The sequence below is a fragment of the Ammodytes marinus genome (genome assembly GCF_949987685.1).
Source record: "Ammodytes marinus genome assembly, chromosome: 1".
Lineage (NCBI taxonomy): Eukaryota > Metazoa > Chordata > Actinopteri > Uranoscopiformes > Ammodytidae > Ammodytes > Ammodytes marinus.
Window position 1 is genome coordinate 22,344,180 of NC_137230.1, and position 14,009 is coordinate 22,358,188.

The 14,009-nt window shown below is 38.7% G+C and overlaps 1 protein-coding gene across 1 annotated transcript in view; it reads right to left on the minus strand.

Moving 5' to 3' along the window:
• gpc5a (glypican 5a) overlaps positions 1–14,009 on the minus strand; it is a 113,089-nt gene that overhangs the window by 34,612 nt on the left and 64,468 nt on the right. Inside the window, exon 8 of the mRNA XM_080026376.1 lies at positions 5,746–5,908. Within this exon, the coding sequence (XP_079882502.1) occupies positions 5,746–5,908 (163 nt within the window). The remainder of the gene's footprint in view (positions 1–5,745; positions 5,909–14,009) is intronic.

Sequence of the window (14,009 nt, forward strand, 5' to 3'; positions counted from 1 at the left end):
ATTATTACTTCCACAGAGGAGGGCAGGAGTCACAGCAGGAGACCCAATTTGATCTCACACTATAATGAGGATAAAGATCTATCTAATAGGCACAGCAACGTATTACAGGGCCCGTTAGCATGACTCCAAATGGCTTCCAGTGATCGACCTATTACTGGAAGTTACTGTAGATGTCCAACAAAGTGGCCTTGCTGTAATTCCCTATCTCTTGTATCTCTCATTTAGAGCCGCAACATATAGAGCACCTTGAAATATTACAGATATGTTTTATTTTTATTTTTTAAACCTCCGCCCCCATGCTTCAATAGCAATTTTCGCTTGACGATAGCTAGCAGAAGGGCTCTTCATGCAACAGCTATCAGTCATTTAACACTGGACTATAAGGGTAGATGCTCAAGTAACATCAAATACTCTCCTGCTGAGACACTATTAATTAATAAGAGTCATGGTGAGGCGCCTCTCCCATTCCCTTCATTGTGCTTACTTGGTTCAAATCGATTTGTGTCTCTCCTGCTGCCACTGTGTCCGACAAGTGTCTTTTTGCAGTACAACGTTAACGCTGCAAGCAGTCACAGTGTCTGCAGCTGAACCACGCCAGGCCAGATAAGAGGCATAGAGCTGCCTGTTGGGGCTGGAGCTTGAGAATGCATCTCAGTTGTTTTCCACTGCAGGCGTTGTCGACAAGTCACAAATAGCCAAGGTTTAGTATATCTGCATTAAGAGCAGATGAGGGAAACCTCTGGATTTCCTCATTTTCTATGTACACAGGTTCTAGCTATAGGAATCGTACACAATTGTGGTTTGAGAGAAATATCTAAACAGCTATTTGATGAACTCCTATTTAAATTTGGTACCAACATTCATGACCCCCTTATGATGAATTGCAGTAATGTTGGTGATCTTATAAATTTCAATTTAGAGCCACCATGTAGTCAAACAGTTGTAGCGATAACGAGCTAAATTAATTATGTTATCAAGTTAAATTAGCGTATACATACTACCAGCTTAGCATGGTAGCATTCATTCCAGTGCAGCAATGTGTTAAGTACAGCCTCACTGAGCAGCTAGCGTGGAAGCTAATTTATTTGTTATTAACACACAACGGTGTAGAGATCAATAAGCCACCGTGGCTTAAATGGCAAAACTGAATTTATTATTCAAAGGTGATCTAGGCAAGGTTTTTATGTGATTAAACCAGGTGTGTAATTATCCCATCATGCTCAATCATAAAGTAGAATGTTCTCATCCCAACTACCTGAGACCCTCGTGCCTCATATTTTCTAACAAAATGAAGTTCTGGAAAACCTCTTTTTCGTTATTTGAGAGTGTAAAGTAAACCGACATCTGTATTTGTGCAATAAATAGCCTACACAGAAAAAAACACATTTTAAACCCTTTAACACTTCCACAAAGAACACACAGCTCCACAGACCTGGGGTGCATAATAGCTTTTCTTAATGAGTATACCAATTATGTCTGATATAATTAGGAATAATGATCCTGGTCATGATGTTTTACATGCACTGTAATATGTTGCAATACACAATCTAGTGGTCTTACAACAGTTCTAACATTGAGGTGCTGTGTTAAATGTTCATTTAATTTCATTAAGGAGGAAAAGTTGACTGTGCATGTTCAATAAACCAATTAGTGAAACAGCAAAAACATGCATGAAAGATTCTGGATACAGGCTCCCTCTGATATCTCTTGGATCCCTGAATTTTCTTCAGTCTGTTTTACCTGTCGAGCTGAGAGCAGTCAGTGCACTGCCATGTAGGACAACATGAGGTGACACAATCCTTTTCTATTTCCACAGTGTGCTTGCAATGCTCTGGGTTTTGGCAAAAAAAAAAAAAAAAAAAAAACGGTCAGCCTAATGTCATATTATCAAGACAATGACTCTGAGATCTGAGCTGCAATGCAGTAAAAACTGACTTGCTACAATTGACAAACATTTTAAAAACCTTGACAATTTTCTGAAGGTTACCCTGTTCGCATTGTTGCTTCTTGTCACAAAGCGTTCTCACACAGTAATTCTGCTTAATGAGGATAATCCCTTAAATCAGGCTTGCATTGAGCTTCTCCCATTGTATTTCCTTATCAACCTGATCTATCTTAAGCATGTTCTGCTGATAAACATCAGAGACGAAAAAGAAAGGGATTATGGATAATTGCGGATAAAGAAATCAAATTAAATTATACATGGTGTTTAAGTATCTTGCACAGGGATGGCGATATCACTGCTCTAGATTTACTTTGATAGACTGGTACGCTTGTCATTAAATGGCAGCTGGAAATATATCAGGCAGTTTTATAAACTCAGACTTTACTGTATAAACAAAAATTAGCAGCAGACATCCCACACATCAAATGGTTTTCGCACATGGGTTTGTCATTCTCCCTGTGATATCATTCACTTGCCAATATAAGTGTTGTGTTACTTAAAGTTCTGTTATCTGTTTGGTGAGATGTTTTAAACACACTGGTCTTTTATCTCACCCTTGTGGATCTACGCACTTCTGTGGTTGCATTTGTTCCTGGTGCTGTAGTTGTGTTTAACATTGTATTATCTGTCTCTTTGACAAAGTTCCTTAATAGTGTATCGCCACTAATGTGTTTAGCTTCATGTTAGCCAATTTATTAACCCAGGTTGCTACATTAAGATGTTTGACTAAACATCTGAATGTCTCGGCGGCCGCTCAAATGTATCAACAAATACAATTAAAGGAATTATACTTTTCAAACCATGGATAATGAAGGTAGTAATATATTGACTGTCAAAGCATTTGAAAGCAGCTGAAGTAGGTTTGCACTTGCTTGTTTGATCAGATTGAATGAAAGGTTTGTGATGATCACAGTGCATCACAGATACAGCAAACCCTCGCCCTGCTCCACTGCCGCACTAATGCTGATCATTGTACTTTCTGTATTAAGTGGCCCACACATGAAACAATTTGCTGCCGTTCATATATCATTTCAAAATGACCAATCTCTACTCCTGCATGATGCACCTGTAGGCTCTGAGTCCACAGGAAGGGTTATGATTGACATGCTGTCCGACCATCAAAGAGAGGTGGGAGGCGCTATATGGTTGAAATATGGGGATAGCAGTTCATATTTTCACAGCCTCTCCTGGAAGGCATTCATATTGTTGTACTCAGCCAGATTGTGGGTTTCAGAAAGTGACAGAAATGTCCCCCCACAATCTGATGTTGCAAAGGGGTAGGTGGGGGGCGTCCATACCGGCGGATTATGTTCCCTCAAGGGAATGTTATCATCACTCCCCACTCCCAGCTGTGCTGAGCTTTCTGCTTTCTTGTGCGGCGTGACGAGATCAGACACCAAATATCATTGCTGTACATATCCATCACTTACTGACCAATACATTGCGCATAAGTTGGCCAGACTGAACTATAGGATTTCTATACGGCTATTATGGAATTGCTTTAACTCTGTAACTGGTACTTGAGCTAACTTCGACTCCTCTCAGTGATAGACTTAGACATAAAAGTCTATGAAACATTTATATTTATTTTGTATGTGAGCAATTTTGTAATTATTGACCAGAAAAAAAAGTATTCATCCACACAATCTTTGTTTTACATTTTTACAACACATACTTATATGAGGAATTGTAAAAATCTGTCAGCCAACCTCATTGCCTTGTGTAAATGGCAATGACCAAGTGTTTATTGTTGACAGTCTCGTAACAGTGGCCAAATGGCATCAGTTAGTGTCCGAAAGTGTTGCAAGTCTATGTTTATGTTGGTACAAAAAATAATGATGGAGAATAATTAAGAAGACAGTGGGTTGCTTGTGTGACCTTTATTCACTCCTACAGGTGCTTTGGGTTAAATCTCCTATATTAAAATTAAAAGTGTTCCTGCAGTAAACACAAAATAATCCACACATTTACTGTATGTTCAAGAAAAACATTAGATGCACAGATTTTAATGGTTTTCTATAAAGAAAGGTCCAATTAAGACTGGAGTCCAGGGGCAGTATTTTCCTTCGGTTTAATTTGAGGGCTCGTTATTTCTGTTTATAAAATAAAATGGATAAGTACTTAGAGTAAGTATGCCTTACTTCAATCTGCTTCATATTGTGAAAGACAGATTTTTTCAGTAAAAGAAACAAAAAAATATGTTTTAATGCTGATGTATCTTGGGTTGGCAAATTCTATTAATCTTTTTAATTAAAGTTGAGTCAGCGATTCTGGTAAAAGCTTGTTGTCAAAACATTCTTTTGCTGAAATCAGTGAATGTTTCCTCACAATCAGCTAACTCTGTTATCTTGTGTGTGTGCTGAAAAAACACTGCTAAAACACATGCTAGGCTTTGTAAATGGGAATGTCGCTACAATGGGCCTATTTTGTGAACAAACCTTTTGTTTTAACAGAGCCTAGGCTGTATATTAAGACAATATGTTTTCCCCTTAAACAATACAGACAGGTAGCTAAGTAGATGATCACTGATTTTGCCAAGTAGTGATTTGGACAACAAGTGTTCTCCAGAATCACTGACTCCACCTTAAACTACAACGGTAAAAGCATAGAAAAATATCTACACCAAAAAACCCTTAACAACATGTGGCAATAATAGCACACAAAACATGCAGAGGCCTGCAGGGACTGACCATAGGGTTTGGTTCAAGTGGGTAATCCGCAGTCTTGTGTGAGGGTCAGGCAGCTAGGGACATGCTTGACAGAGGTCACAACAGACAGTGGGCCATAAATATGGGAGACAGGCTGATCTGGCCTATGACAAGGAAAGGGCGGCTCTAGCGTAATCGGTGATAAATGTCAGAGTCTCCCCACAGCCTCAGATGAGCGATTGTTAAGCAGCTTCCCTGAGCCTGGGCTGCTGAAGCCTGGAGACAGACTGACAAGCCAGTAAAGGAAACATTTACACGGATAGAACGGCTTGTTTGGATGACCCCTTCTCCCCCTTCCTCCCTGTCGCCGTAGGCAAAATGAGAGAGGTGATTAATCAGGTTGTTAGCATGTTTGATGGAGAGCAGAGGAAAAAGGAGAGTGTGAAAGGTAGCAAAATGAAGCTCCACCACCGTGATTCATCAGGGCTTACCGATCCTCTGAGGAGCAATAATTTTTAAAGTAACGGGCCTTGATTGCAATAATTTCCCCATGGCAACTATTATCTTTAATGACTATTGCTATGGCTGTCATAAAATGGAGACTGGCGCATGTCTTATTAAAATATAGTGTTACGCAACTGCACCTTACAATGTCCTCGCAAATTTAACATTATTTTCAAATTCTGCTTCTTTAAAAAGAAAAAAGGTAAATGGTAATGAAGCAGATTTAAAAAGCATAAGAACAAACATGTGCTTAACTTTTTATACTGTATATATCTATGTATATATACGTATATGTATAGGCTACATATATTGCTGATTTTTAACAATTATTTGTACCAGATTAAGCTAAACTACTTTCTTTTGCTGGGCAAGTCGATATACAAATCCCTTGTACTTACACAATTAATGCAGTTGCAGGTTCAAAATACTGCACAATGCCATCATACATCCAAACAGTCATATATGTCAAGCATTGCACCCAATTCCTTACAATATAAATGCTAATTTTCGCTTGAACGTGAAATTCAATTTAACTCTACCTCCTGAGGGCAAAATCTGGGTCTTTTTGGTAATGGCTGCTGGGAATACATTTCTTCACTTGGTTAATTGGTTCATTATTTAATAAAATTACAAAAAGAAGAGACTTACATTTGGAGACTCTGGGGACTTTCCTCTTACTCTCGCCACCACCTGAACCAGCACAACCGTCCTCGTCATCACAGTCGCCGCTGTAACGTGCCTCTGCGTCTCCGCTACCCGTTTCAATCTGGTCCAGTGATCCCAGTTTAGGAATGGACTTTCCTTGCAACAGCTGGTCGTGAAAAAATAGACAGAAAAATACAAAGATTTGGTTTAGAAAAGGAATTAAAAAAAGGAAATTGTTTTAAAGCAAGGGTTACTCTGAAGTTCACGTACCAACACTTGTAAAGTTGCAGTTTTTTCTGCAGCAAGAAGGATCATACCTACATTAAATGTATCATATTAACATTCATATTCAGCAGCAGGATACAGTCAACGTGTGACAGTACAAACTGTGCATGCAGATGATGCTGCATAGTAAAAACAATGAATCTGCAAAACAACTGCAATGCCAAGGAAATTCTTAAATTCAAGTTCAGTTTCATCCAGATTTTTTAAAAGTGATTTGATGATTAAAAATACTTATGAATACATAAATAAAATGTGACCCTATTCACCTTGTCTAGCCTCGCTTTCAGCATTCACACCAATTACATTTTCTTTTGGTTTGTTTTTTCTAAATAAAAAAAGTTTGGTGAATAAATTTTTTGTCAAACCGGATATGAACATTAATGATTGTCCTGACCTGACTCTTTGGAGTCGTGCACTATTTATTTTTTGCACCCTCAGTATATCTTTAACGTTTGCACTGTTTGTGGTAGCTTGTCACTGTTGTTCCATCTGTACTGAGATGAATTCCAACAGCCTAGCCATGTGGCAATGAAAGATGTTGCAAAACAAAACAAAAACCACGTACAAACTACACCTAAATGAATCCATTATAAGAGTAACAGGATGCTTGTAGGGCAGTTAAACTTTTCTGCCGTATTGCTGTGCAGCAGAATTTCAATCAAAGACTTTGTGAGCTCGATACCAGGGGAAACGCATCCGCTAATTGGCTGTTTTAAATTCATGGTGCGTCATTTGAAACAACAAGAGAGAATGCTTTGACTTGATCAGAAAGGTAGTGTCTATGCTAATTAGATACGGTTGTGGTTCAGTGCAGGGAAGCAAAAGAGTAGGCTTTGCTGCCATGGCTGGGCTAGGACATATCCGTGTTGGTAATAGCCTGTCTGGGGACTCCACTCCTCAATAGTGACAGGTTAAAAGATGGAGAATATTGAGAGTTTTGGGAATCTAGGCACTCCTTTCATTTCTGTAATTGAGATGGTTTTCCTTCCATACTTTAAAGGAATTATGTGGAATCCTTTGTTTCTGTGGTGACTGTGGGATTAGCTTGGTCTGGGAGTGTAACTGATATTTAAACATGTGCTTCACAGTCAAGGGGGAATAGAGCATTCCAAAGGGCTCAATATGTCTGGAGTTCAAAGGCTGTCCAATCTAAGCCCTGTTTACAGAGGGAAACAGCATCTTTTAGGCAGAATGTATATTTTTCTGTTTCCAGTTCATTTCTTCAAATTAGTTAAGCATGCATTGGAGGAAAAGGAAAACAAATGCAAGGATAAGGCTCATCATATTATATATTGTTCTTTTTTGATAACAACTGGTGTCACTAACAAGCATTGCCTGTGGAGCCAAAGCCTGAATGAGCCTCTTTCTAAGTGCCACAGAGCTCCATTTAACAGTCCAGGAGATTCCTGAGACCTGAGAATTGAGCCCGATACAAATACACCCACCCGTATTCAGCTGTTTTTAGTATTTAAGTATTTATTCCTGACCTCTTTTTAAAAATGTACATTTTCAATTGGTTCCATTGGGCCTTAGGGATGAGAGACACAGAGAATGAAGGGAAGTTGGAAAGTATTGAGGGATGGACCAAAACATTGTTGGATTTGGTCTTTTCATAGGGGTTTTTGACAATTTTAAGAAATTGTACATCGCTTGTCATATCCTTAGATGCAGATCATCAATGATTCAAATGAAAGCATTACAAAAATAAGAGTCAAAACTAAAAATGAGATAAGAGATAAATACCTAAGCACTTTTGATTCATGTGATCATTGTCATATGACATGATCTGCAGCAAACAGTAACTCATTAATTAAGTCTTGTTAGCTGATGATTTTTCACAGCGGATTGTTTTAAAACTTGAGGAAACATAGGTCACGTTTGACCAAGTCCGCCAATTATTTTACTTTTCATGTCCAGGGGAATAACTGCTCTGTGATTTTACTGAACAGCTGTACTGTTTTTTTTTTCTGGCATGTGATGAAGCAAGTCTGGGTGGCCTAACTCTGTTACTGGTCACACTTTTGTAAATGACATTGTGCTTGGTCCAATGCTGGCTGTGAGACAGATGCCCTGTTTCGTTCAGTTCATTCCCAGGTGACAAATTGCTCTGAGTAGGCACCCTTTGGCTGTTATTGGAGTTTGTTGGAAGTAAGTGATGACCAAATAAAAACGATCACTCTTTTCACAAACCAAAACTTTCCAAACCCTAATAAAAAGCACTACTCATTCTTAACAGTGATCTCATACTAATAGGTCATTTTATTTATCCGGTGAAGTTATTTTCTACAATTTTTTTGAAGGCCTATTACATGCATACTAGTAGGGGTTTCATATTTAATCGATTAGAAACGGAACATAAAACAAAGAGGAGCAAATACTACAAAAGTAAGGGGCATTAATCAAAACAGAAAGAAACCAGATTTAGCCACAAATCTTTGTTATATTTCTAGTTATTTTACTAGATTAGGCTACTTTTAAATAATAATAAAAACGTATATATTTACAATCCAATCAAAAAAAGGGGGCCTAGCATTTGTCCCTTTGCAACAAATATGATATAGAAAGTTAAGAGATTTATATTAACGTTCAAGAGGATGCAATTGAGATCCTTGATTGTTATTAGAGATAGACATGATGAACTTTATTATAGGCTATATGATGTGTATAAAATGGATGTTTATAGACTATTTCCAATTGTACATGTTGAAAACAGCAATTAAAATGTCCATACAATTTAGATTTTGGAAGTGGAAATAATAATGATACTAAAACATTGTGGAAGTGGAACTAATTAAATACATGTGTTACTGCTAATTACATAATTTAAGTTGGAACTCCAAAGTAAAGCTTGTGGTCAATTTAATGTTAAGATTTAATAAAAAAATGTATACATACAGGCATCAATGAGGTCAATGAAGATATTTTAAGATTATCCTGTTAGCTTTCCACATGCTAAACTCAACATATATATATATATAAATATATAAACTCAATATTATCAGGCCTTTGTAACCAAATTATCGCCTTCATTAGTAGATATGATAGTTCCAATTTGCTGTGTTAATTTGCCATGGGTGCCCTTTTTTTGTTAATGCAAATTCAAACACTTTGTCCATCTGTTTCATTAAAAGACGTCTTATTAGAAGTAATTAGACAAAGACAAATGGATGGATTAAAAAGACCAAAATAGGGACTTACATTTGCATTGAAATTTTCATTTCCTTCAGAGGCTCAGCTGGTAAAATAGTATATTGTTGTTTTAATGTTTCTTAATATACAGTACATATGCAGTTGGTTGGCCACCCAAAATGTATTTTGTTTAAAGGAATACTTCACCCAAACGGAACCGGCATTCTATCATAATAAAATCTCTATTATAATATAATGAATGAGGTTATTCTTCCCTCAGTCTTCCCTAAAGGCCGACTACCCGAAAATGGAGTCTGCCGTTTCAGGCAGCTCCAGTCTGCCCGTCGCGGCCAAAAAAGTGCCAAGAACACACCAAGCCGACTACTGACTTTCCGTACGCTCTGCGCTTGCGCGGGACGTAATGTCTCCATAACAGCAGGCGGTGCTAATCTGTATTGTGGCCCAAAAAAATACAGAAGCCGGAAATGATGGGACAGCTGTCTAGTCCATAAACATAGATATAAATACGTATTTATATCTCTGGACCAAAAAGAGCACCATTTTTAGCAGAGAGTGTCGAGCATGGTGTCGAGCAGTCAAGAAGGGTTGATGCATGCGAGTACTCGCTGAACGAAACAAACAAACACATTTAAACAATGGCTAGCAATGCGATACTGTTGTTAGCCGTTTGTGCTACCCGCCTCACTTCCGGGCTTCACTGATTCTCTAGCCCTCCACCAATCAAATTGCTCCAACTGAAAGACTGCCCGCCACCCAAAAGAAGCCAGACGACATCTACGACGACCGACGTCACGGCACACACCAAACAGATTTGTGTCCCCGCCCCCTCCAGACTCTCCGACGGCGATTATCAGGCCGGTGTGTCCTGGCCTTTAGTCTTCCCCTGGCCCAGCTGTCCTGTTAATCCTCACCATACGTGTGATGTCACACGTAGGACAATGTAGGGTTAGACACTGAGACCACAAAGCACTCTTTCTTCCTTTCCTCAGGCTAGGATGAACCGATTTCTAAAATATTTGCACATTTATACTACATGGGATCTCAGAGTTCAATACACCTTCATATTTCCACCGGTAAAGTAGGTATTTAAGTGGCTGATTGGAATAATATAAACACCACATAAAGGGTTAGGGTTAGAAATGACAAAAGTGTTAAGTAAATGCACAGGCAACCGCTAGAAAGTCAGTCTAAAAGCTGTCCACTGGAGTAACAGTTGATCAATGGCGGGAAACACACTCGGGAGAAAACTGCTGAGTCGCTGCTGTTTGCCGTTAATACTAATGAGGTTAATCAAGCCGGGACTAAGAGGTGAGAGAGGAATTGTTTTGAGTAGTGGAAATAAGGAAAGTGGTGAAACAATAAACTATATTAGCAAAGAAGAAGAAGAAAATATGTATATATTTTTACTGTAAGGAACAGTAGCCATGCAGCTCAGGCTCAATGCCTGAATTGAGTCTTATTGTGGACGGTATGTCTGTCTCTGTCTTCCGGTCACTTGTTCACACAGTGATTCCACGAACATGTCACTAAACAAGAACAAATAACATACAATAATAAAGACAACATTGATGCTCCAGCATTCTAGTCAAAACTGAAATATCGCAACCACTATTGGATGGAATTTCATTACATTTAATACAAATATCCATGATGCCATTCAGAAGGAATCCTAATTAGCGTGATCAGGTACAAATTTCCCTTTGTCCAATGATTTAGTTCATGACTGATGTGATTTGTGTTCATTGACAATTAGCAAGTCTTAGCTTTCTAAGCCAAACCCTACACTGACATAATGAAAAGGTAAACATTGCAACTGCTAAGCATAAAGCATGTTAGCATTGCGACTATGAGCATGTTTCCACACAACCATTTATTTAACGGTCCAGCCACACAGAGCTGCAAGTTTGGCTGTAGACTCTGAATCACCTTTTGCACCCTTTCGAATGATTGTATCTTGTGGATTTGGAAATATTTCTTGTGCATTTTTGTATTCCCAAAACAGCCTAGGACACATTTTATACATTTCTAAAGTCACTGCTGCAGGCATTGCACACATCTGGCACAGGTCTCAGGAAATCACAACAAATACTGTAGTTTGTAAAGTGTCTCAAAAGATTTGCCATGGGAACCGAAGCTTGGCTTAACTTTCATCACTGTACCGTAGAGAGATTATTCTGACAGGCTGCATCACAGTATTTGGTTTGGCAGGTCTGACTCTACAGGACTGTACATAGACTCCATCAAAACACTGTGAAGCTAGCGTCAAAAATCTACTGGCACAGAGTCTGTGAGGCACAGACCTCCTACAGTTCTATGATATCTTCATTACCCGATGCATGAGGAAAGCCCAAGGCATCATCTAGGACACCAGTCTTCCTGCCCACACACTATTCTTATTCTGGCCATCTGGAACATGCTACCGGAGCATTAATTCACGCACCACCAGTCTCTGAGACAGTTTCTTCCCACAGGTAGTCAGAATAATGAATTGCTCCCACACAGACAAATATGCGCACAGACACCAAACTGTGCCTACGGTGCGTATAGTTCTATGTTTATTGTTTCTTATTCAAGGTTGAGCACGCCGCAGTGCAACAATTGTAATATTTTTTTTAACACATGGATTACATATGGTCTCTGGAGTGAAACCGAAGCAGTCGGGGGAAAAAAATGGCTAGACATGAATAAGTATATAAGTATTTTTCATTAAAAGTATTAAACTATTCCGTTGTTACAGCATTGCTAAACGGTATAAAACAGCAATAGAAACTGGTAGAAAATGCCATCGCACTGCCATTAAATTCTTTAAGTTTTCACTCAGGCAGCTGTCACATCCAACGTATGACCTCGAGCTATTAAGGTATGTACATAAGCTGCAACTAATGGAACAAGCTGATGGCCACACCACTTTGTATAGCTTGTAAATGCAAGCATTATATTTGTCCTGCATACACAATACATTCGGTCTACATTTCCCACTGAAGACGTAGGTGGCTCTAGTCCACGTAAAACTGCGAAAAATTCAAAGTTTCATATTAATTCAAACTGTCAAGTAATGGCATGCATTTATAGTCAATTACATTTTACAGTTCAGATTATGTTTAAGATGCATTGCCTAACGAGGTGCGGGTGTCATGTGGCAAAATCAATGTGGCCCCTTCAGAGATTCAAGAGATGAATCAAGCTGGGTGTGGATTTTTTAAGATCATTAGTATTCTCTTTGAACACGTTCTTCTATATGTAAATGGAGGGCGGGGGAGAGATCTTACTATGATCATATTTGCCAGTCAGAGGAGAAAAGTGTCAGGATGAGAGTCGGCTCCCAGGGCGCTCACTGTCATTTTCCATCTCCCTCACTGCAGCAGCAACACTGACATGGTGTTTATCCAGACCAAGTGCAACAGTAGCAGAGGAGAGGCAGCAGGTCCCTGAGTTTGAGGCCTGAGTACATCTTATTTAATACTATCATTAAAATGAACTGTCTGTCCTATGACTCAACATTTGTTAAATTGCAAAGATAATACTAGTGATATTCATTTTTTTTCCCTTCTGTCAATACACACCAATGCACCAAATGTGTATTCATCCACGGTTGAAAATAGTCCTCAAAAATACGATATAATATATTCGTATATATACACTCCTGTTTGAGTAACACTTGTCAAAAACGTCAGTGTGCAAAGCAGCTGCTTTATTTTATTTTTTTAAAGGATTTCGTTTCAGTAGTAACCAAAAGGCAGAAACCGTATGGAAAAGTCAGAAAGTACTGAGCGATGCAGAGTAATGCAGGCCTAATCTTTAAACCTTATCATGACGTTCCGGAACCTTAATCAAGCCTTTTTATTTTTTTCAATTCCACCAAACATGATCCATTCCTTAGTTGTGATAGACAGAAATTCATAAGTGAGCATTTATTAAAATTAAATACATACTGTATTTACATACATTGTTTACATGCAAGTGAACATTGAGGAACCATTCAATGTGAGCATTTTTCACCAACTGCTACTATTGATGCAACTTATGACCATTTACACCAAGAGGAGTATGCCGCTGTTGCGCAAATGGGATTATACCAAGGATATGCACATGCAATAACTTAAGATAAAGTTGTTTATTTACAACCTAAGGTAGCTAGGCTGGATTTGTTTTTTATTTTTTATTTTTTATTTACTGTGCTTAGCTCATTATGCTGCTGGTTTTGGCATTTGTCTGCTTGCACAGTTTTGACATTTCTGACCTAACATTTAACATCAATCCTTTGCAGATGCCAACATCAATTAATTGAACAAACAGAATTCATATGAGGTGAGGTGTGTTACATAACTCCAGAAAACCGGATGATGGATTCAACCAAGAATTGTCTTGGCTCCTTAACTTCAACAACATTCAAATATGTATGCGCACATTTAGGACCACAACAAATAAAATGTGAATATATTCTCAGTGTTAATCCTTTGGACTATAAGAGGATAGGGCGCATGAATAATTCACAAGCAAAACTGCTGGTCAACCACCACATCAATGGCTGGTAAATAATTCAGCCTGCAGACTGGGTGAGGAGCTGCTTGCTCCTGATGCTGATTGAGAGACACAGGGACAGGGCCTACTTATAGATTCTTGATGGGTTTCACCGCATCAAGAGGAGAGGACAGACAGGGGAGGAGAGGAGAGGAGCCAACAAATAATTCATAGGAAAGAGCTGCTGATGAGCAAAATGATGCAATCTGGAGTTTGTACGCTCAGATTGCATGATGAATTTGTCAATAGCAGCATTACTGCGTCGTGTTGTTCCTGCCGTCCCAGCTGTGGAATAGCAATCATGTGTTTCT